Here is a 23,153-nt window from a genome sequence, read left to right as displayed (position 1 = left end):
AATTATACACATAAGAAAAGCGCTAAACATGGAGAAGTTTTTAGTACTGTTTAATAACCTGGATTTAAGAAATGGATGTGCTATGAACCCTAAGCCTCTCCTAGAGGGGCCTCACCTGATACCTGATTCCAGCACACTTCATCTGTACATTTACACCAAAAGCTAACCTTATGTTGATGTGTGTCGCGTGTTCTGTGGTCGTTAATCTGTTACGCATCTTTTCTAGACTATGTTCCTAATAATCGATATTTCCTCAACAGCAGATGTTTAGGATGTGCTGTGTTCCAGGTTCCCTGACTAAAGCGGTGACACTCCCCGCATTCATGGAGCGCCTTCTGCGCTGCTAGGTGCTCCCCGTGTGTCACCTCCGGGCTCGTCGTCCCTGATTTGTGTGGGGCTAAGAAGTGTTGAGTTACTCACTGTATGACAAGTAGCCAACAGCGGTTCAAAGGACTGAAGGTCTGCCATGGACTAAGGCCCAGGTTCTTAAATCTCACGTGTCACCTCTGCTCCGAAGGAAGGAATTCCTCCGAGACCAGCTCTTGCTGACTAATCCTGATATAAAGCGTAACTCGTGTGTTTTGGTAGTTGTCGTGGATCCCTGTTCGGTTGAAGGTGTTTTGATTCCTAGAGTGACCAGAAAGATGACCAGATGTGTATGTCACTGATAGAACCTTAGAGATCATTTGGTGTTAGATTGCCTGACTAGACAATACAGAAACTAGGGCATTGAGAAAGCTCCAAACTAAGTGCCTAATGGCCATTCTGAACAAAGTTTATTTAAGGAGAAAGGGGGGAAAAAAGAGTTCTACCCTCCAGGACAACATTTGCAATTTCCTGGCAAGTTCAGTCGCCCAGGGTTGGGGGAACATTATCAAGAGAAAGACAAATTGCTGCTAATCATTTTGCCCTTTACTTGGTAGGAGTTAGCCCTTGACCCCCTCTATCTTCTTCTTGAGAGATTTTGGAACTTCTGCCTCACAAGAATTTCAACATATTGGTTAATAGTCAGTTTACTTGAGTTCAAATCCCAGCTCTCGACACTTAATGATTGTGAGCCCTTGTTTAACTTTTGGGTGCTTCAGTTCTGTCATCTATAAAAGGAAAATAAAGATAAATGACTTACTACCTTACACCCGTTAGATAGCTACTATTTTTTTAAAAACAGAAAGTAAAGTAAGTGTTGGTGAGGATGTGGAGAAAATGGAACTCTTGTGCACTCTTGGTAGGAATGTAAAATGGTATCGGTGCTGTGGAAAACAGTATGGTGGTCACTCCAAAAATTAAAAATAGAATTATCATATGATCCAGCAGTTCCTCTTCTGGGTATATATGTAACAGTGGAAAATTGTAACAGGGACTTGTAACCCATCCCGCCATTCATTCTGTTGCCGCTGTGTCTGTAAGTGCTGACTGACTACTATGTAGCTTGTAGATGAACAGCATGTTTGTATAAGAATCCTAGGAACTAACTTCAGAAGGCACAGACTCTGAACTTTAAGCATCCCAGCTCTGGGAGATTTGCTGACCTTCATAAATGGAGCCGGGATGACGTGAAGCCGGGATGACTAACCCGGGATGACACCCTCCGGACCTTCACTCGCCTCATCCTCCGAACGGACTGCGCTCTGTCTGCTCTGCGTGTAGAGCCCTTTTCAACCCCCAGCTTTGATCTCTGTTCTGTTCCCCTCCGTCCTTATAAACACCTCTGCCTCCACTGAGAGGTGGAGATGGGCTTGGAGAAGTGAGTGCCCTGTCTTCCCAGGAGACGGGCTTTGTGACATGAGTCCCCCATCTTCCGGGTGGCCGGCACCTGAAAATAAACATCAGCACCTGCCTCTCAAGTATTGGCTTTCATAGCAGCAAGCAGCCAGACCTGTGTTCAGTTACATATACTCAAAAGAACTGAAAGCAGGGCCTTGAAGAGATACGTATTTGTACACCCATGTTCATAGCAGCACTATTCACAGTGCCCAGGAAGTGGAAGCAAACAGTGTTTGTTGACAGAGGAATGGATAAACAAAATATGGCATATATATATGTATATATGTATATATATAATTAAATATTATTCAGCCTTAAAAAAAAGGACATTCTGATATATACTATAGCATGCATGAACCTTGAGGACATTATGCTAAGTGACATAAGCTAACCACAAAAAGACAAATACTGTGTGTGATACACTGCCTTATAAGAAACATGCATTTTTCATTTATATTGGTCTTCACCACAATTCTTGGCTCACAGCTCAGGAAATCCTTGGGATTTCCCAAGGCTTGAGAGTGATAAAGGTGTCTTTTGTTTTGTGAATGAGGTGGCTTTTGGAAAGCACCAAAGGATGAGGAGTGGTGGCCAGTGGAGCCAGCCAAGTGATTATAGGGTGGGAACATTCAGTCCCACCCCTGACCCCCTGGGATGGGAAGGAGATGGAGATTGAATTCAGTCACCAACAGCCAATGATTTAATCAGATGTGCTCTTGCAATGAAGCCTCCATAAGGACCCAAGAGGATGTTGGGAGAGCTTCCAAGTTGGGGAGCCAGAAGGCTTCCATGTGCTGCAGTGACGGGCCCCAAGCTCCAGCAGGACAGAAGCTCCTTTGTTCAGGACCTCGCCCTATGCGTCTCTCCATCTGGCTCCTTATTTGTATCCTTCAATATTCTTTGTAGTAAATCAGTAATCTAGTGAATAAACAGATTTTTCTTGAGTCCTGAGCCATTCTAGCAAATTATTTGAACCCAAGTAAGGGTCATTGGAACCTCCAATCTGTAGCCACTCGGTCAGAAGCACCGATAACCTGGGCTGTGTCTCGCACCTGAAGTGTGTGTGTTCCTTAATATGTGGAATCTGATGCTGTCTCTGCGTAAATAGTGGCAGAATTGAGTTGAATTCTTTGTTACCCTGCTAGTGTGTGAGAATAGCTTATCGGTATGTGGAACCCACCCCCACATCGGAATTGGGTCCAGGAACTCTATTTACTGTGTGCTTCCATTCATACAAAGTACTTAGAGTAGTCAAAATAATAGAGAAGGGGAGCAGATTGATGGTTGCCAGGGGCTGGAGACAGGGGAGGATGGAGAATTATTCAGTGGGTGTAGACTTTCAGTTTTACCAAATGAAGAGAGTTCTGGGGATAGATGGTGGTGACGGCAGCAGCTCTGAAAGGTCTGTGTTGTGCCGGGTATCTTGGTACTTGGTCAGTAGGTCATAGCTCCCACATATCCACTAGGGTAAAGTCCGGGATCAAAGAAATGCATATTATAGTCCTGTGGCTCTATTAAATGATAAGGAAGCTCAAGGTAGTAGTGCGTGAATTACTTCATCCTGAAGCCATATGACTATCATAGACCTTCAATATCAAAGTAGAGTTGAGAATAGTCCTTGTTTTCCAACTGAAGCCACCCTAATCCTCTTTTGCCATTCTGCAATAAAATTATTTATGGGAAATGCATTAGGCTAGACAGCCTTTAAAATCAAGGGTGTAGAAATTTGAGACAATTATGGATCAGCTACCTATTGCTTGTAACAAATTATCCCAAAACTTATTGGCTTAAAATAACGACTATGTATTCTCTTACAGTTTATGAGGGGCTGCAATCTAGGCAGCGTAGATGGCTTAGGGTCTTTTGCGAGGTTGCAGTCAAGATGCCTCCTGGGGCTGTATGGTCATGGGACTCTCAGCTAGGTGGAAGGATCCGCTTGCAAAACTCACTCAGGACGGCTAATGGCAGGAGGCTTCAGTCTCTCACCACCCAGGCCTTTCCACAGGGTTGCTCATGACGTGGCAACTCATAGCCAGAGCACGTGACACATGAATGAAAGAGAGTGAAGTCACAGCAGAAGTCACAGTGTCTTTTATAGCCTGAGCTTGGAAGTGACATCTCCATCGCCTCTGCCGTATACTGTTGATCCCACGGACCAACCTTGGTATTGTGTGGAAGGGGACTGCTATAACAGAATACCATAGACTGGGGGGCTTATATACAACGGAATTTTATTTCTTACAATTCCAGAGGCTAGGAAGTCCATCATCATCCTGGGATGATCAGACTCTGATGGGCCTGAAAGTTGGGTGGGGTGGAGCCTCTAGGAATCATGAGGGAGAGGCACACAGTGTGAGCCAGGCTGGTGGAGTCTCAGATGCAGTGCCTGCCTGCTGGTTCTGTTGGGAGTGGGCTAAGAAAAAGAAAAATGGCCTCTGCCAGCACTTCTGTCTGGGAGAAAGCTGCCTCCCAGCTCTCGCCCTGATGCCAGACACTTTAGTTTCTCCCTGTATGCCTCGGTGCCTTTAGAGATAAAGCTAAATTTTCCTCTAAATTTAAAGATCAAGTTGGCTTTATTCAATGATTCTTGAATCAGGCGGCATTCCATCTAGGGAACAGAAAGGAGCACCAAAGAGCTACACAAAACGAAAGGCTTTTAAAGACAGAGAGGTGGGAAGTCCTGAAGAAAAACATGGATTATTTCTAGCAAGGTCACCTCCCTTTGGGGGACAAAAAGGGTCTATTAGGTGGATCACTTCACTGGTGCTGACCAAGAAATTTCAGACTGACTGGTTAAGATTACTCTCCGAGGGAAGGTTGAAACTGCAGATAAGTTAGATGTTAAGTTTCGGTTTGATGATATGGGCTTAGCACAAGCGACTCCATCTGGGCCCTGTGGTTTCTAACACATGAGTGAAGATCATTTGCTGTAGGACTCTAGATACTGCTTTAAGGGATGGTGAAAATTGCATCATAAGTGATAATTTAGAATAAAATTAAAATGTAAACTAATATTCTGTGATAATGATTTATCCTATGTATCCCCATTTCAATGTCTTAATATGATATATAAAATGTGTGATTCATTTTTGAATCTAAGTGTTACTTTAATAATTTAACTGGCTATTTGAGTTGTTTCCGTACTAGAGGACATGTTTTACCCAAATTGAAATTAATAAAAAACTATCTAAGAACTATAATTACTTAAGAAAGTTTGTCCAATTGGACATGACTGTTGCTAAATTAATTACACCAGGAGGCCGTTCGACCGGGGTGGTTCTCCGCTGCCGCAGCCCGCGTCAGAGAAACAAAGTCTAAGCCTGTAAAAACCTCAAAGTTTACGAAACGGAAACCTAAGGACAACCAATCACAAACAGCCAACTAGGTGTTAAGCTGTAACCAATCAATAATTTCCTTCCTTTACTCCTGCCTTTTCTCTACGAAGTCTCCCCCGAGCTGCTGTCGGAGGAGCTCTCCTAACCACTTCGGTTCGGTGCTGCCCAATTGGAACTGATTTTTGCTCAGATAAACACGTAAAAATTTTAATATGTCTCAGTTTACCTTTTAACACTGTCATTGGAACACAATTTATGTGATACATCTTATAATCTTTCAATAATATAAATATTACTTTGCTGTTAGAAAGGCAAGGAAAAAATTTTATAAACCGTTTATGCATTGATTTTGTTACTCATATCAAATATCAACAGACCGCCTAGACATGAAAAATAATAGAGTCAGTTGTCTTTGATATTTAGCCAACATTCAGTCATTTCAAAGCCATAGCTTTACACGTATTTGTTAGCTGGTTTTATAACTCCCAACCATTTGGACGTATGGAATGTGAGCCTGCATCTGTGATCTTGCCCCAGGCCCCACAGATGCTCAGGTGGGCCCAGCCAGGCCTGACTAGGTGGACATTTACCTGTGTTATGCCTGCTGCATAAGAAAAGTTAAAGTCAAAAATTTTCTTCTTTTTGACCTGGAGAACATTATGCTAAGTGAAATAAGCCAGTCAGAGAAAGACAAATACCATATGATTCCACAAATTCCATCTGTGGAATCTAATGAACAAACTGAACTAATAAGCAAAACAGAGACAGATTCGTAAATGGAGAACAGATGACAGCTAGTGGGGGGCCGTCAGGGTGGAGGGATTGAGCAAAAAGGAAAAAGGACTCGTGAACATGGACAGCAGTGTGGCGGTTGCTGGGGACAGGAGAGTCTAAGGGGACTAAATAGTAATGGAAAAAATATAATACAATTTTTTTTTAAATTAGCGTTGAAATGTTTGATAGTGTTTTGATCTTCAATGTATATATGGGAATTGACATCTGTTTCATTAGTTGATGGAAGAGTGGTCATCCAGATGATTCAGCATATGCTGTGTTATATTTTATATTCAGAATGTACTCAGAATATTAAGAAAACTTTAAAGATCATCATCAAAATAAAGATTCTGAGAACATACCAGCTTCAGTTAAAAATACACATTATAGTCCTGGCTGGTGTGGCTCAGTGGATTGAGCACTGGCCTGTGAACCAAGAAGTTGCCAGTTCGATTCCCAGTCTGGGCACATTCCTGGGTTGCGGGCCAGGTCCCCAGTGGGGGGCACGTGAGAGGCAACCACATGTTAATGTGTCTCTCCCTTTCTTTCTCCCTCCCTTCCCCTCTCTCTAAAAGTAAACAAATAAAATCTTTTAAAAAATACACATTATATATAAAGTTAACAGCAAAAGACATAATTCTAAAGCATAAAAAATTCTAATAAGTAAAATTGAAATTTTTTCCTAAAATGTAAATACTTATGTACTGCACCTCAAATTCTGTGACACAAATTCAACCTTGCTTGTTAACACATGCCTCACATCTGATAAAAGTGAGGTGGGACACAGAGGAGTGTGTCCGTGAGGTGGAAGAGGGAGGCGACACAGCTGTAAGGCGGGGGAGTCCAGGACTGTGCCCGAGATGTCTGCTTGCTGATACTGAGTGGCATATAAATTTAATTAGAAACAAAGTGATGCCTGTTATAAGAGTTTTTTTTAATGCTATGCACTGTCCTTTGGGGTGTAAAGGGAATTTCTTAATGTTCTTTTTATAATTACATCAATTTAGGAGTGGAGAAAGGCAAGCAAGAGCTTGGCGGACACAGATAATAATGCTTAGCCCTTATTATTTGTGTCAGAAGTAGGAAAAGAAGTAGGGGGTATTGTAAATGTTTAACTCAGACATTTCATATGTTTTGATTTAAATTTTTTATTAGAAATTTTAAATTACAAAAGAAGGAAATGCTCAGTGTAATGTGTGAAAGTAAACAATATAAAGTTGTGGAAAGAAAATGTTAATTTGATCTGTCCCTACCTGCCCTGCTGTCCCCTCACCCCAGGTCAAACCCCTTAACAGTCGGGTCCGTATCCTAGCTTGTGGTTTCCTATTCTTGTGTAAACATATACACGTATACATCCATTCATTCGTATACAGTGATCCCACTGTCCATATTACTTCATTACTTGACGTTTTAATTAACTTATCATAGACCCCCGCAATGCATAAAGCTCTAATTCATTTTTTATTGCTGCATAAAATAGTGTGTATGTACTGTATTTGTTCAACCTTTTCCCTAGTGATGCATGTGTAGGTTGTTTCCACTCTCTTTGCCTCTACAAACAATACTGCAACAAACATCTCTGCACCTATACCCTTTGGCACCAGTGATTTTATTTTGAAAGCACCACAACTTTGTGCTGACACTTTGAAAGCACCCTGTTCCCTGTACCCTCACTAGCGGTGATGTGGAGGCAGATTTCATGTGAAGCCGATGAAGCTTATATTTCAACGACCTTTACCTGAACATCTATTCCTACCCTCCCAATCCCCCAGCCCCGCTCCCAAGGCCTGGAGAGAAGTCTTAGCAATGTAATCACAAGGGTCATTATTTTTGCAATATTTGAAAAAGTAAGTTTATCTTATCTGCAACCGGTTAAGACAACTGTGCCCTTCCACTCTGAATTGCCTGCTGTTCACACTTCCCCTTGGGTCGGACGGCCTTGGAGTGGTCGCAGGCATTTTTGAAAGTTGAGTTGGGATGTATCCATTTCACTTTAGTGGGATGTATGCAGCAGGTTCACTGTGGCTTCTATGCCTAGTGGGGTTATTGCTAGACATCCTAATGTAGAAATAGCTTCCATGTATACTCAGACACAGGAACAGAGGTCACGTCGTGAAGGGAACTTGTCTTACGACACCGGCCACCAGTTGTGTAGGGATCTAGAGGAGAAACAAAGTTTGAAATGTGTGAAGCCAGAAGCTTGTCTGTAGACAGTTCTTCCCATCATCAGAGTTACTGAATTATAAGCTAGTGACTCCATTCTCACTGATTAGTAGCCAAAACCAAAAGTTCTCTCCTATTAAGACTATCCTGGATAAAGCAGTACATACAATTATAAACTCCCCCAAAATGGTTTTTTTCTTTTTGGTGGAACTTAACTCAAAACAGAATAAGAATTTCTGGGTTTATAGGCTAAAAATCTGTAGCATTTGGACAGACAGCAGATATGTTTTGTGGCAGGCCGCATATTTTATGCCTCCCAACATGCCAGATTGGACTTGAAGCTGAAAGAAACTTTTCTAAACTATCAATAATAAAAAAAATTCAATCAACCATGGTAGAAGAAAGACTTCATTATCTTCCTATTCTCTCTATAGAAAATAGTATTATGAAACTGTTGTCTAATGAAGAGGTTCTTAAAGACTATGCTTCCAAAAACTATGAGAAATAGTATCACATAGGTGTGTCGGGCAGTTAGAAAGTTTTGTGATATTTGTGATGTTTATCAGTTTCATAAAAGGTATAATTGTGGTGATTTATTTTCTCATTCTAAATAAGTGTTCACCTTTGGACCAACTTTTATATTTAAAATGTTGGATTCTGCTTCTTGAAAATGGCTCCTAAATTGTTTAACTTTGAGGCCTCTTAAAGTGTGAATCCTCACCTGATTCTAATTTATTGGTCTCTCAAAGTTTGCCAGCAGGATAAACAAAAATTGTATCTGTCTGCTTTTGTTGACATTTCATGGATCAAACATTTTTTTTCACATATACAGGGTCTAACACAGACAAAAGAAATCCCGTGCCCTTTAGCTATCATCCTCAATTCCCCATCACAATTTGTCCTTTGATATGTGGTATTTTTAATAGCAAATTTCCTTAATTCTCCCATGGTCAAGTATCTCTATATTTCCCTTTTCAGCTTCTAGGTTTCCAGTTTCCAGTGTGGTTAAGGTCTCCTCTCTCTCTAAGATTATGTAAATATTCTGCCAATATTTTATTTTTACATTTACATGTTCAAATCATCTGTAATGTATTCTCAATTTTTTCCTAGCCTTTAGTCAAAGGCCCTCCCACTTCTTAACCAGATCTCAAGAGGAAATTATTATACTTAATGAGGGGGAAGTTTCTCTTTCCACAGAGTTGGGATCCGGGGTAGGGGTGGTAAACCCTGAGGGCCAGGTCCAAAGTGCAGGAGCAAGGACGAGGAGCGCCCCCAAAGGCAGAGTCCTGCTCAGCCCCGTGTGTGGTCTGCCGTTGCTGCAGGGCAAGCAGTGTGCGCTCACGTGATGCTTGAGACCTACCTCGACCACGTAACTTTTTTTTCAAATAGCGTTGAAAATGGGGTCCTAACAGCAATGGTCAGAAAGGAGCCAAACTGGGCTTAGCATTGTGCTTCCAGAGACTACAGTATGGGAAATGGGGCTGGTGGGGGGGGGAGCAGTAACTACAGTGAGGAAACCTGGCAAACACCACCTGGACCATGTAAGCGAGGCTACCAGCGTGATGGCTGATCATGCTGATAGTATGTGCGGTTGATACGATGGGATGAGAATGGCCCTTCACCTCTGTGGTCCAACCCTGAGAAGAGCACCAGACACACCCAGACTGAGGGGCGGCTGTGAATCGCCTGATCAAGCCTTCTCAAAATGGTCAAGGTCATCCTAAATGAGGAAAGTCTGAGAGAGGGCCACACACCAGAGGAGAAGAGGCATGCCTGCAAAACGTAATGAGGTGCCCTGGATGAGATTCTGGGACAGAGAAAGAACATCAGGGGAAAACTAGTGAAAGCCAATGAAGTGTATACAGTTTAATTCATAGTAATGTACCAGCGCTGGCTCCTTAGTTGTGACGAATGTATCATGATGATCTAGGATGTTAACAACAGGAGACGCTGGGGAGGAGTATGTGAGGACTCTGTCCTATCTGCACCATTTTTCTGTAAATCTAAAAGTAGTCGAAAATGAAAAGATCAAATTAAGAGGAAGGGGAAGATACTTTTGCTGGCCACGTTCTTCCTGGGGGAGCATAATGTAGGCCAAGAAAGCCACCTGCCTTCTGACAATAAGAGTTGGTGTCTCTACAACCTGGTGCTTAATTTGAACAAATCATGTGCATGGGTCAGAAAGGAATCTGGGGAAGGCATTTCCCCTGTCCAAATTCCCCCCACTAGCTCAGAGAAGCCTTCCAGGTCAGCTGGCTCTGGCTGTCCTGGCCACGCTATGCATCCCAGCCCGGAAACACAATGATTCACGGTGGAACCCCCCACCCCCTCCTACCGTAAGGTACTGCTCAGGATCGCCAGGAGGCTCCTTTTCTGGCCCTGGTGTTCTGGTTCTTGGACCCTGGCTCTGTTCTTTACCGTGGACACTTGCTTTGACCAGCCTCCCCTGGCTTTAGTGACCAATTCAGAGCCTTTTCCCTGTTTTTTTTTTGTTCTTTTTTTTTTTTTATCGTGGCTCCTCACTCAACTCTGCACAATCTCTTCACCTGAAGCTGCAGGTGAGAGAGATTCTTCCCACTGTCTCTCACTGCCCGACTGGCCCAAGGCCCCCTGGGTGTCATTTGGAAGGAGTGGACAGTGTGTAGCTTCTTTTATCCAAGTGATGGGACACCTTCAGCAGCAATATCTCTAGTCTAGGAAAAATACAGGAACGATCCAGATGAGAGCGGCTTTTAAAAAATACTATTCTCTTCTATTAGTAATTACACTAATATATCAAATCATGATTTTGTAGCCTATGTTCCACTTTGTAAAGGGAGCAGTGACATGATCTAGTTTCTGGTGTCCTCTCCCTTTTCCTGATCCCCAGGTGGCATTGGCCGTGTACCTACGTAGCAACACTCCAGGGGGTCCCGGGTAGTGCTGGGGCGGATGGATGGACCCAAGTTGGCAGAGGAGACCTTAATCTGAGGCTGTCCAGCAATCCCATGGTCAAGGTGGACCTAGAACTCTGCTCTCATTTCAGTGTGGAAAAAATTACTTGTATCATCAATAATCTCCTAAGATCCCACGCAGAGGAGCTGGGTGTGTGGCTTTTCCTTGGAAGAATTCAGGTCTGCCTTGCAATGACGACAAAAAGCAGCTGAATGAGACTGACGACCTCACAAGGGTGCTGATCTGGAGGAGCTGAGAAACACCATCGGCACTAGAAATCTGGAGCTGAACACACCTTCATTCTAGTGTAGGATGGCCAGGTTTAAGAAGTCTCATCAAGACAGGGTTTGATTTTATAGAAAATGAACATTCCAACAGATAAAACTTCTGGAAGTTTCTGTCTCTTGGCCTAAGCTCAAGGGCTAGTACTCTAGCAAGCAGAGAGAATCAGATTAATAGGTGCGTAGCGAGTGCGGCTTCCTGAATTTCCCGTTTTCTTCACGAGTGGTGGTGATGGTTGTGCTGCCTGCCATATTGTAGGAGGCTCCAGTGTGGAAAACCAAGTCCCCAGCTCTGCCAATCAGAGACTCCCGAGGTTTCAGCATAATTCATTACCTCATATAACCGGGGTTTGGGGGTGGGGTGGGGAAAGCCATGCCTTCAGCAAGTCATCTCGCCTGGATCTATAATCTGGGCACTGAGTCTAATTTTCTTGCTGTGGCCCTGGCACCCTTTGGCTACACTGCCCACAGGTTACACAGAAGGACAAGGCGGGGGCTGCAGCCTCACTGCTTCTGTGAGATGGGATGAGTCTGTGGGCCCACGCCGTCGTTTGTCACCGGGGTTACAACCCACAGGAGGGGCTGGGCAGAGCAGGCTTGGCTGGAGCCACACAGTGGCAGTGGCGGAAGCTGGGACAAGGATCTGGGAAGAGCTGGTGGCATTCAGGGCCTCTGGGAAGGCAGGAACTCTCTTCCTCTTCTGTCCTAGAGCTTTTCTTGCATCTTTAGAGAGCAGTTTCTCAACTTTTTTTTTTCTTATCACTGTTTCTATTGGGAAAAAGTTGATTAGCTTTAAGTTTTCCCTAATGAGAAACATTAAAAAATAAGACATAAGATTTTGTCGGGTAGCTTTGGAGGGCCGCAGGCCACTGTAGTATCTAAGACTTTCTTGCCCCATTCCATGAATCAGTTTCCTCTTTGGAGAATACACGTGACAGAGGAATGGTTCTGCTGCTGAGAAACCTTGCTACCCAGACAGGGAATCTCTCTTCTTAGATTCTCTTCTGCCCACTTGCTTTATCTCTTGTTTTCTAAATTTCTAAGGATGAGTTCAGCTGCATGTTTCAGGGATACTGATTAGATTGCCTGAGGCCAAATGGGTGTTTCTTGTTTACTGAAGAAGTCTGGAGTTAGGTGCAGGGGCTCAGTGATGCCATCAAAACACAGGTTCTCACCCCCTCAGCCATCCTCGGGTATCTTGTGGCCAAGATGCCTCCACTCTTGGCCACAAGGTGGCTGTAGCAGCTCCAGGCATCCGGGCCTCACGAATCTGCACTAGTAGGGAGGTGAGGGAGGAGAGAAGAAAACAGTGAAAAAGGACAAATGACTGGCAAGCAAACAATAGTTGCTCATCGATCAATCAATCTCTCTCCCCCCACTCCTTTACTTAACTAGTATTCCCCAAGCCCACGTGGGAGCCACTATACATCCAAATGGAAGGATACCCTAGCTATAGCACTAGCTGGTCAGCCCTGAGCAAATTACTGAACATCTCTGGGCCTCAGCTTCCTCGTTTATGAAGTTAGGGTCACACACCAGATGCCTTTTTATGTAACCTTAGGTAAAGAGTGCTGATGAGGAGATTCTTGAATCCATCTTTTGATGAATATACACATGCATTTCTGTTGTGGTCTGGGAGCGAAACTGCTGGGTCACATGATGTCCAAATGTTCCTCTTCTAGATAGACCGGAACACTGCCACGGAGCACACAGTCCGTAAATAGGTTTTTCCATCCCATCCAAACTCCTCTGTTAATAGACTTAGTGCCAGGGCTCCCAGTACCTGTCAGCTCAGTGTCTTCTCCAGCCCCACGTCTGTAATGGGCAGCCACCACGAAGAACACATACACACCTACCCACTCCAGAGGTGCCTGTGAAGAGAGCCAGGTAGCAGGTGTCCCTTGTGATGGCGGTGAATTGCACTTCTATGGCCAGATGAGGTCCCGTCCCTAGGAACCTGCATGACCAGCCTAAAGAAGGTCTGGAGCTCTGAGAAATATTCATTGTGAGGCACTTCACAGCCAGCACCACCGATGAATCTGTCAACAGATGATCGAGGCCATGTGAGCCCTTCCACACTTGCAGCACCTGGTAGATCCTCATAACAGTAACCGTAAAAGCCTATGGGTAAAGGACCCTGCAATAGCATTTTGTACGAGAAATTGGTGTTTTGAGCACTTTTCAGCAAACAGGAAATTTCTCCAAAGCAAGCACTTAAAATACTATTTACAAAAGGAGGTTTGGAATGTCAGTTTCTGGTTTAGAGAAAAGGGTGGAGCTCTCAAGGCAGTGTGTGTCAAAGTATGAGCGTCAGGTGGGAGGTCGTTAAAACACTTAGATTCCAGTCCCCACCCCAGAATCAGCATCTCTTAGAAATCTGCGTTTGAACTCACTCCCAGGTGGTACTTGGGCACCTGTCCACCACCTGCGCTGCATTGCCCGCTGCAGAGGGTCTCCATGCTTTGGGGGCCCGGCACTCTGATACGGAAAGGGAAAGGGTCCTATCATTTACCCACAAGCATCTCTGCTGGTTCTGGGGCAAGGTCCAATTTCCTGTTTGCAAAACTCTTCAGGTCCTGGCCTCAAGTGGACCTGCTGGCGTTTGCTTTTTCCTGGGACATTGTTGGCTAAATTAAATTGTCCACACAATTTTGCCTCTGTTGGCGATGGTGCCTTCTCAGTTGCCCCTCTTGCTTGAGACAGCCCTCTGTGGCTTTCTCCATGTCACTCTGGATGCTCTTTGAAAACCTCCTTTGTCCTCCTCAGCCAGCCACTTTAGAAGGGCTGGTGTTATTCTGAGGCAGGGTTTGCGACGCCATATAGAATAAAGCTATGATTGTATTCAAAACCAGAAGAGGGTGAGCAGCTAACACAAACATGAATGCAGCCTAAGCACATGCTGTACCAGGGGAGACAAAGAGAGAAGGCTCCGCTGTGACTGCTTTGTTCCTGAGGTCTGGGTGCTCATGTGAAGTCCTCACAGACTTGCTAGTGAGGCTTACAGGACTCTAGCAAACGTGGAATTCTGGGGCCCAGGGCCCCATCTTCTGGAAGGCGCCAGCGTGAAGGCCTAAGATTCCCTGTGGATGGGGAAGGCCCGGTGTTCTGTTCTTGGGTTGTGTGGTCTGTCCCCCAGGCCCCCATGCACATGTTATCTAGGGTGTTCTTCCTCAGAGCTCAGCCCAGGAAATCCACACTTCCCTCCACAAATTCCAGCAAACGCTAGAAACTTCTGTCCTGATATAAAAACTTCACGTTTCCACCTTATCACCATGTTGCTTTGAAAACTTTTAGTAAAAGCACAGTCACATACTCTGGGACACTTAAAGAGTTATTTCAGTGACAGTTTTCACCACAAGGAACGCTGAAATACAACAGGAAATGGTGAGTATGAATAGGCAGTCCTGGGCTAAAATTGAATGGTGGAAACTTTGTAGCAAAATGTTTTCCACAGAAGTTCACTTTCTTTAGTTTTGATGACTACCCTCTGGGTCATTGTGGCCACATGCCACTGACCAACCAGTGGAAATTGGAAAATAAATAAATAAACTGTTTCATATGGCCTTTCAGGAACTCTGGGTATTTTTTTCTTTTTGTTTTGTTTTTGGGGTTTTGGTGGGAGCATAGAAATAGGGTACTCTGACCCACGCTGAAAAAATTGGAGTGTAGCTTGTTTCACTGAGAAAACTGTACGATGCTCATTTAATAAGAATGGTAGAGCCCTGGCTGGTGTGGCTCAGTGGATTGAGCACCAGCCTGCAAACCGAGGGGTCACCAGTTTGATTCCCAGTCAGTGCACATGCCTGGGTTGCAGGCCGGGTCCCCGATGGGGGGCGCGCAAGAGGCGACCCACACATTGATGTTTCTCTCCCTCTCTTTCTCCCTCCCTTCCCCTCTCTCTAAAAATAAATTTTAAAAAAGAAAAGAAAAAAATAGTAGAGAAAACCTGTGAGGGAGGGAGAGGAAGGGGATTGACATTTAGGGGCATCTACTCCATGCCAGCATTTTTCTAGGAATGTTAGAGAATATGCTACTTCATCCTCACAACCACCGCCTTCGGTAAGTACTTTCACCTGCCCCCTGTGCTCCTTCCTTTTAGGTTAGAAAACAGGTTCATTAAGGTTAGGCAACTTGCTCGTGGTCACCCACTTGTGGTGACTGAGGAGGAACTCAAAGGTGGCTCACTTTTCACTCTTCCCTGGTGTCCCGAAGGGAAAGCTGTGCCGAGCCTTAATAAGATCTGTCAAGTTCAGGGAGCCTGGTTGTTAAAATACATAATGCCGTTCGATAAGAAACACCTATGCTATACATCTGTAGAAAACCCATTTCTAGTTATATTCATGCTCTTTATTTTAAAGCCAATCAGAAGAATGGTGAATAGGGTCTCAGTAGTTGTTAAACAGCTGTTGAATATAGATGTTAATTTTACCCACCTCCAAGAGAACCAGACACGGGCATTTCTGTGAGGGAGATTCGACATTTAAAATTGTTCCCTGTGTCCTCTGAGTCCTAGTCTCCCCACAAGGCAGACCTATGTGGGGGAGGTAAAAGGTGATTGAGGACTGAGGCCCGATGAATTACACCAGGGAAAATAAGGAAGATCTCCAAAGTTTGCCGAGCCTCTGAGCCTCTGACTCAGATTTTGGGTCAGCCTCAACTCTGTATTCTCCTCCTGCTGAAGCATCCCTTGTTTCTAGAGGAAAGTGGGCTGTAGACCACAGTGAATCCCAACTTCAGGATTTGTCTGGTGAAACGGGGCGATCCGATAGAGCTTGGGAACAGATAGGGAAAACGTGCTCCCTCACAATAAGCCACCCCACCTGTTACTTTGTTCGTATCAATCTGTTCTTGCCTGGATTGATAACCTCTACTGACAGGGCCCTAAGAACAAAAGTTGCAGAGACAAGTAAGGTGGGATAAGGAAGTGAACTTCCACCCCCAAAGAGCTGAAGCAATTAATGCCTTAACTATCTCCACTCTGCCAGCAAATAATGCCGAGAATCCAGCTAGGCCAAAGGCCCGGGAAGGAAGCACAAAAGCATGAAAAAAGAGCTTAAACCTTACGGTTCTTTCAAAAGGCAGTTCAGTCAAGGCGTGAGTTTGAAAGTCACGTATCGTTTGCAGCACTCCCTCCCTCTATTTACTGCCGCCCACCCACTCTCCTGCGGTGTCACCGAACAGAAACCGGCGTCGCTGCAGAAGCCAAGATGGCACGGGGATCTCAGCGCGCAGTGGAAGAAATCGCACGCAGTCTCCCTGCCTTGTTGTTCTCTATTTCCTTTGAACCTCGTAATAGCATTTTATGCCATTCTTACAACATGCCTCAAATCCCTCTATTTCGGGTTATTTTAAAGGCCGGACGATCTCAACCACCACATGCGTGTTCCAAAGCCCCCAGACCCAAGCGTGGCCGCCCGTGGGCGCCTCCGTAAACGCGGGCGGAATGGAACAACAGGATCCTCCAACGTCTCTTTCCACCGCTGGGTTCCGTTAAACACTCGCTCGGCGGACAGCGCGCAGTCTCCGCGGGCTGGTCTCTGCGCGGCGGGGTTGGACACTCGGAGGACGGCCGCCGAGGGCTCAGGGCGCACTTCCTGCGGGGCGGCGGGCGGGGACACAGCCGCCCGCCTCCCCGGCCCCCCTCCCGCCCCCCATCTCCCGCGTCTCCCTCCGCCTCCCCGGGCGGCCCAGGCGCCGCGGGGGCGGGGCCGCGCGAGGCCGGGCGGGGTGGCGGTGCTGGCTGGCCGCCCGCGGCCAAGGTGCGAGCGGACCGCGGCGGGCTCGGGCGCGGAGCGGGGGCGCGCGGCGCAGAGCGGCCCGGCCCAGCCCAGCCCGGCCCGGCGCGGGCAGACACTAGCCCGCGGGCGGCGGCGGCGGCTCCCAGCCCGGCGGGTGCAGGGCCTCCCACAGAGCTGCAGCGGAGCGGGGCCTCGGCCGGGGCGCTGGGGAGCCCGCCGCGGCGGGCAGCGGTAGGAAGCGGCGGCGGCGCGTCCCGGGCGGTGCACGCCATGTCGGGCGGGCTCCCCAAGGCCCTGCCGTCCACGGGGCCCCACTCCCTGCGCGACATGCCGCACCCGCTGGCCGGCTCCAGCAGCGAGGAGGCCGTGGGCGGCGACAGCACGCCCAGCCCGGACCTGCTCACGGCCCGCAGCTTCGCCGACAAGGTGGGGCGCGCTCGGCTGGGGACTGGGAGGTTCATTCCTCTCCCCAAAGAGATAATGGATCCCGAGCTCCCTTGGGCACCGGGCCGCGCCCACCCTGGCGCCCCTTCCCGGGGGCGGGCGCGCCCTCGCCCCCAGAGACTTTGGAAGAGGCGTTTCCTCTCTGTCGCCCCCGTGGGGTCGCGGCCGCAGGGGTAGCGGCCAAAAGGGACGGGCTTGCGGGGCTTGGGTCTCCAGCGCCGGTGACAGCTGGCGGGGAGGGGTCCTGCCTGCGGGCTGGGGCCGGAGGCATGAGTGCAGCGCGCGGCGCCTGTGTCCTGGGAGGTGGTCCCAAGTTCCTCCAGGTGCATCCCTGAAGGCTGGGCTGCAGAGTAACTTGTAGCTCCTCCAGTTTGCTGGGGCTGCCAAGAAGGAAGAGTTAATGGTTTTCTGAAGTCGGGCTGGGCAGCCTCGGTCTTACTGCCAGTCGTCTTCCTCCCCCGTCGGTCATGTGGAGAGGGACCTTTGTCTAGGTTTGTTTTGTTGTGTGCCCCGAAAAGTCACCTGACCCAGACCCCAGCCGGTGGCGGGAGGAGGCTCGGCTGCGGTTTTCTGTCTGGGACTTCCTTCACCTCTGACGGCCTCCCACACTGTTCAGGTTTGGCAGCCGCTGGTTTTGTGGTTGATGGAAAGAAACTCGCCCTTTGACCTTCTTTGTGCAGAGCGAGGCTCCTGATTTTCTTAGAGCAGCACAAGCCTCCTGCTGCTTTGAGAGACAGCAGAGTCCAGTGAGGGGGAAGCGGCCGTGTCCCCCTCCCTCGTCGCCATTTCAGCTGTGACCAGGACTTGAGCTGTGATTGTATTAGCGCTGCTGTTGACGCTTGTCACTAACTGCAGAAATCAGAATTGTTCTCAACACTTGTGATCGGTATTTTCTCCTCCCAGTGGAATATGAATTCCTTCTTGTCCTAACACTAAGTGAAATTAGGGGACCTAACTTTCTTCCCCCCTTAGATGGGAGGGTATGTAGTACAATAAAAATGACTGTGCCTGTAGTCAAAATAGCTAGGAAGGGGTTCTTGATGTGCCTTCTTGAGAGGGTTTGTAAAAGCAAAGTGGGGAATAGGGGTTCAAGCATTAGGAGCAAGAAGACTTAAAAAGCTAATAAACCAGTGGTTTGAGCGGCTTGAGGTGTGTGTGTGTTGGGGGGGCTCTTTGTGATTGTGTTTCTTTATTTTATAGATTATATACTATACGAAGGCTTATGTCTCTTGCAAATACCTTACCCATATTGGACACTCAATAAGTCATTGTTGAAATATCCGAAAATAATTTGTTGCTCTTTTATGGAAAGAGAAATTATCCCGCATGTATGTTGATTAGGAACTGAGGTTAAATCTTTTGATGTCCATCTCAGGTCTGTGTGGGATAGTGAATGAATGATCTATTGCTGTGTAACAAATTACCCCAAAATTTAGCATCTGAAAACAGCACCTGAGGGTCAAAAATCTGGGAGCTGTTTAGCTGGGGAGCTGTGACTCGGGTCTCTCACGAAGTGGCTGTTGACTAGGGTTGACGACGGTTTCCACCATCTGCAGTCTGGACTGGAGGAGGTGGGCCTCCAGGCTCACTCACTTGGCAATTGGCAGGTCATAGTTCCTCTCCATCAGGCTCCTTGCCATGGTAACTGGTTTCCTCCAGAGCAAGTGATCCCAGAAAGCGAGAGATCCCAAGATGCAAGCCACAGTCTTTTGTAATCTACCACTTGGAAGTGATAGGCCTCTACCATATTCTGTGGTCACAGAGACTAATGCCAGTGCAATGTGGGAAGAAGGTATGAGTTTATCAACAAGTCCTCAAATAACATCATTTTGTTATAACATCGATGAGATACTGTGGGAGCTTAATTCTTGTTTATGTAGTTAACATGATTTTATTATGTGTAGTGTCACTTAACGTCACAGGACTGATCTACAACACTGTTAGAGATCCCCAGGGCCGTCTTGGGGGCTGCCTACTACAGGTGGCTATTCTAAATGTTTGCTTAATGAGCCACTCTTCATAAGGATGCATACTTCTGAGTCAGGACGACACCTGACTCAGAAGTGTGGGCATTTTACTTGTAAGAACTGGGAGTTCAAATGCCCTGGACCACCAGCATCTTGTTGATGGGCAGGAAGTGAGACCCAACTCTAGTTCCTGCTGCCTGCCTTTACAGAGACACTTCTGTGAGAGAGACAGTCTTGAAGACCTCGTTATTAATTATTGAATATTTAATAAGTCTCCTATAGCTGTAAGGAACATCAAAATGACATCACTCCCAAGGGCCTGATTTATGGTAAGCCACTTTTCCTTAGAGGCTAAACAATATAATTTCTTTCTCTGACTAGGAGTAACATTTTCCTTGAATCTTGGCATGCACATATGTTTCATAACTGGAGAAATTTCTGTAGAGAGAAGGCAACAGAGGTGAATCAGCACCAGTGGAAGGAAGGCTTCCCTTTGCCCTGCTGTTCCTTGCCTCGGCAGTGCGGAGGGCAGGTAGGAACAGTGAGTGCTCTGGTCTGTCTTTAAAAAGAAGCCTGTTCTGTTGCTGTTTTGGATATTAGGGTTGTGATCCTGGGTGCCTGCTTCAGAGTCAGTTCTGGGCGTGGAGAGTGAAGATTTGATAGGTTGTTTAGAGAGCAGGGTTGTTATATTATGTGAGGGGAATTGCCTTCTGTGGGCCTGGGTCCGGCAGACACTTCTGAATGACCTCTGGGTGCTGGGAAGGAGGGAAAGACCTCCTGTGGGTGATGGCCTTTCCACCCAGAAAATCTAAAATCATTCAAACCATGGAGTGATGGAGGAATCCTTTCTATCTACCAATGGTTGCTAGGACTAATTCTTTTGACACTAGCTAAATTCACCAGGCCCATCACTACATCCTTCATCTCCACCTAAAATAGAAGCAAGCTACCCTGGTTGATGTGGCTCAGTGCATTGAGCACCAGCCTGCAAACTGAAAGCCCACGGGTTTGACTCCCATTCTTGGTCGATGTTATGTTTCTTTCCCTCTCTTTCTCCTTCCCTTCCCCCCTCTCTCAAAATAAATAACTAAAATATTTAAAATGTAAGTAAACCACTGGCCCATCTCTCTTTTTCACTTTTCGTCTGCAAACTTCTCTGGGCTGCTTCTCCCCTGACTCAGCTTCCAACTCCTGTGTGCCTCCCAAAACTTAACATCCAGCCCTCTCACTGAGGTTAACACCCTACCCACATCCTCAACCTCTTTACTGAACTCTTCCACCTACTTCCTGCCCCCTAGGCCACTGCCTCGCCTGAAGTCTTTGAAAAGGAGGTGTCTTTTCCTCCTGTTCACCACTCTTGTCAGGCTCAGGAGGTAGGGGTCAGTGTCCTCTCCCTCCACTGCTTCTCAGAACCAAGTTCTGTTCCTGGGAGGCTAGTGTCATTTTATTGTTCACTCAGCAAATACTTGAGGGCCTGCTAAGAGTCATGCACTGTTCTAGGAACTTGAGATGAATCAACCAGTTAAAGACCCCTGCCCTCATTGGGTACATTTAGTGAGAACATGCTGTATTATGTAATAAATTCTAAGGAAGGAAGAAGCAGAAGGGCAGGGAGGTGTTTGGGATCACCGGCCGTGGGGATGGGGGCTTGGCTAGGCCTTATTGAGAACTTGAAATTGGAGCAGAGACTTGCAGGAGATGAGGGGGTTTGCAGGTAGCTGTCTGGAGGAGAGGCCAGGTGGAGGGAATAGCCACAGCAGAGGCCCGAAGGCACATTGTGGCGGGGGAGGGGGGAGGAGGGGGGGGCAGGGAATAGCTGAGAGGCCATTGTGGCTAGGGTGAGTGAGCAATGGGAAAGTCACAGTTGGAGGGCGTGGTGGCGGGGGCCTGGTAGGTCACCCTGAGAACATCAGCCTTTGCTTGGCAAGCCATGGCAGGGTCTTGAGCAGGAGGAGGGCATGCTTTGGTTTGTGTGTGGAAAAGGATCGCACGGGCTGTTGCAGTGAGAATCCTTCATGTGACTGGTCCACTGAATTAGGCTTCTTTTTAGTTCAAAGGATATTAACGAAAAGCCCCAGGTATTTGGCTTCTGGGGTAGCCGGAACTAAGGATTCAAATGATGTCAGGAATCTGTCCCTTTCCTCTTGGCCCTGCTTTCTTCTGTGTTAGCTTTCTTCTCAGGCTAGCGAAGGGGTAGGTGTACAAACAAGCTTCACAATGCTAGCAGAAAGAGAGCACCTCTTCCCTGATAGTTCCAGCCAAAGCTCGGGCTGGCGTCTCATGGGCCTAAACTGGGTCAGGCACCGAAACCAGTCTCTGTAATTCTGATTGCCCAGACCTGACACGGGTCCCTGTGTTTAGAGCATGGGGAGGGGAAGTTTCTCTATGTGTGTTGTTTGTTTTAACTGTGAAGTATATATACAAAGTATATAAAATAGATCTATATGATCTAAGGAATAAAATGTATCTATATGGTTGAGTAAATTGAACAAATAATAACATGAACACTCATGTTCCTATCCCCCAGATTAAACTATAGAATATTACTAATAATTTTGGAAGTCCCCTCAGTGCCTGGGGAGGCAAGAGGTGGCTTCCAAGGCAAAATCAACATGCTGTGATTGGAAGAAGTAGGAACCAATGACTTTTGGACAAGCAGAAATAACAAACGCCCGTTACAGGCCTTCCTCTACCTTCTTCTTCCCCGTCATTTCCTCACTTCCCTTCTCCTCACCCCTACTCATCAAAATCTTTAGGCTCCCCTCCCCCCACCTCACTGTCTTCTCACATCATGCCCTCATCTCATGGGACTCTGTCCAAATCTGCAGAACTCTCAGTCTTTTGCCCCTATTTCCAGTCCCCTTCACCTCGTTTTTCAGAATTCAGCTCCCCCAAGGCCACACCTTTGTATTGTAACACCTAGAACTATTCCTGCCCAGAGGTGGTGCCAGAGATACCGCCTTGCCTTGCTGCCTTACTGCCTTACTACACCGGTGCTGTGACTTCCTGCGTACACCTGCCTCCGTTAGATTCCATGGCTCATCTTGTTCATTGCTGTCCTCCGTGTACGCCCAAGCTGGATCATCCCATTTTTTCGTGTCTTTTGCCTAGACCTAGAGTGTCTGAAGGCACCTTGAGAACTCCTGCCATCATGAATAACCACAGATTCCAACCCCAGTTGGGGCCTCAGTGGTGCTGGGCACCCCTGCTTTGCACAGTAGGGCCCCATTCTGCACTGTGGCTAATCTACAGCTTTTCTCTGCTCCTCACACCCTCCACTCTTCTACTCCACCCTTCCTTCTGCCAACGGCCTCATTTTCTAGCTTAGGGAAGACAGTAGTCACAGTAAAAGAACTTCTTTTCACCAATCTATAAACTGATCTGAACCTGTAGCTGTCCTTGCTTTCTTACCCGCTGTTGCAGCAGAAGAGATTCTAAGTGGATCGGGGACTTAGAATTTCTCCCTGGTTAGATTGTGATCGTTGTTTCCTTCCAGGAAGGGGGAAGTCAGGTCAGGGGGAAGTGGAAGCCTGCTTTGAATGCTGTGATGTGGAGTGGCTTGTATTCTTCAGGCAATAGCCAGCCCTAGAGGGATTTGGAGCAGGGGAGTGTGTGATCAGTGCTTGGGATGATGAGAGCCTGGCAGTGAATGAGGGAGGTTAGGGAGGTGTTAGTCTGGTTTAGGTTGGAGTTGTTGCCTGGAAGACGAAAGGTTAGCACAAGTAAAGAGGGCTAGTTCTGGTAAGGGGAGGA

The 23,153-nt window shown here is 46.8% G+C and overlaps 1 protein-coding gene across 1 annotated transcript in view; it reads left to right on the top strand.

Moving 5' to 3' along the window:
- Nucleotides 1–16,949: 16,949 nt before the first annotated feature.
- Nucleotides 16,950–23,153, top strand: part of SNX30 (sorting nexin family member 30) — an 89,006-nt gene continuing 82,802 nt past the window's right edge. The window contains exon 1 of the mRNA XM_024562015.3: nt 16,950–17,415. Coding sequence (XP_024417783.3) covers nt 17,260–17,415 — 156 coding nt within the window. The 5' untranslated portion in view covers nt 16,950–17,259. The remainder of the gene's footprint in view (nt 17,416–23,153) is intronic.

The sequence above is a fragment of the Desmodus rotundus genome, chromosome 1 (assembly GCF_022682495.2).
Source record: "Desmodus rotundus isolate HL8 chromosome 1, HLdesRot8A.1, whole genome shotgun sequence".
Taxonomy (NCBI): Eukaryota; Metazoa; Chordata; class Mammalia; order Chiroptera; family Phyllostomidae; genus Desmodus; species Desmodus rotundus.
This window is presented reverse-complemented; position numbering and strand designations above follow the sequence as displayed.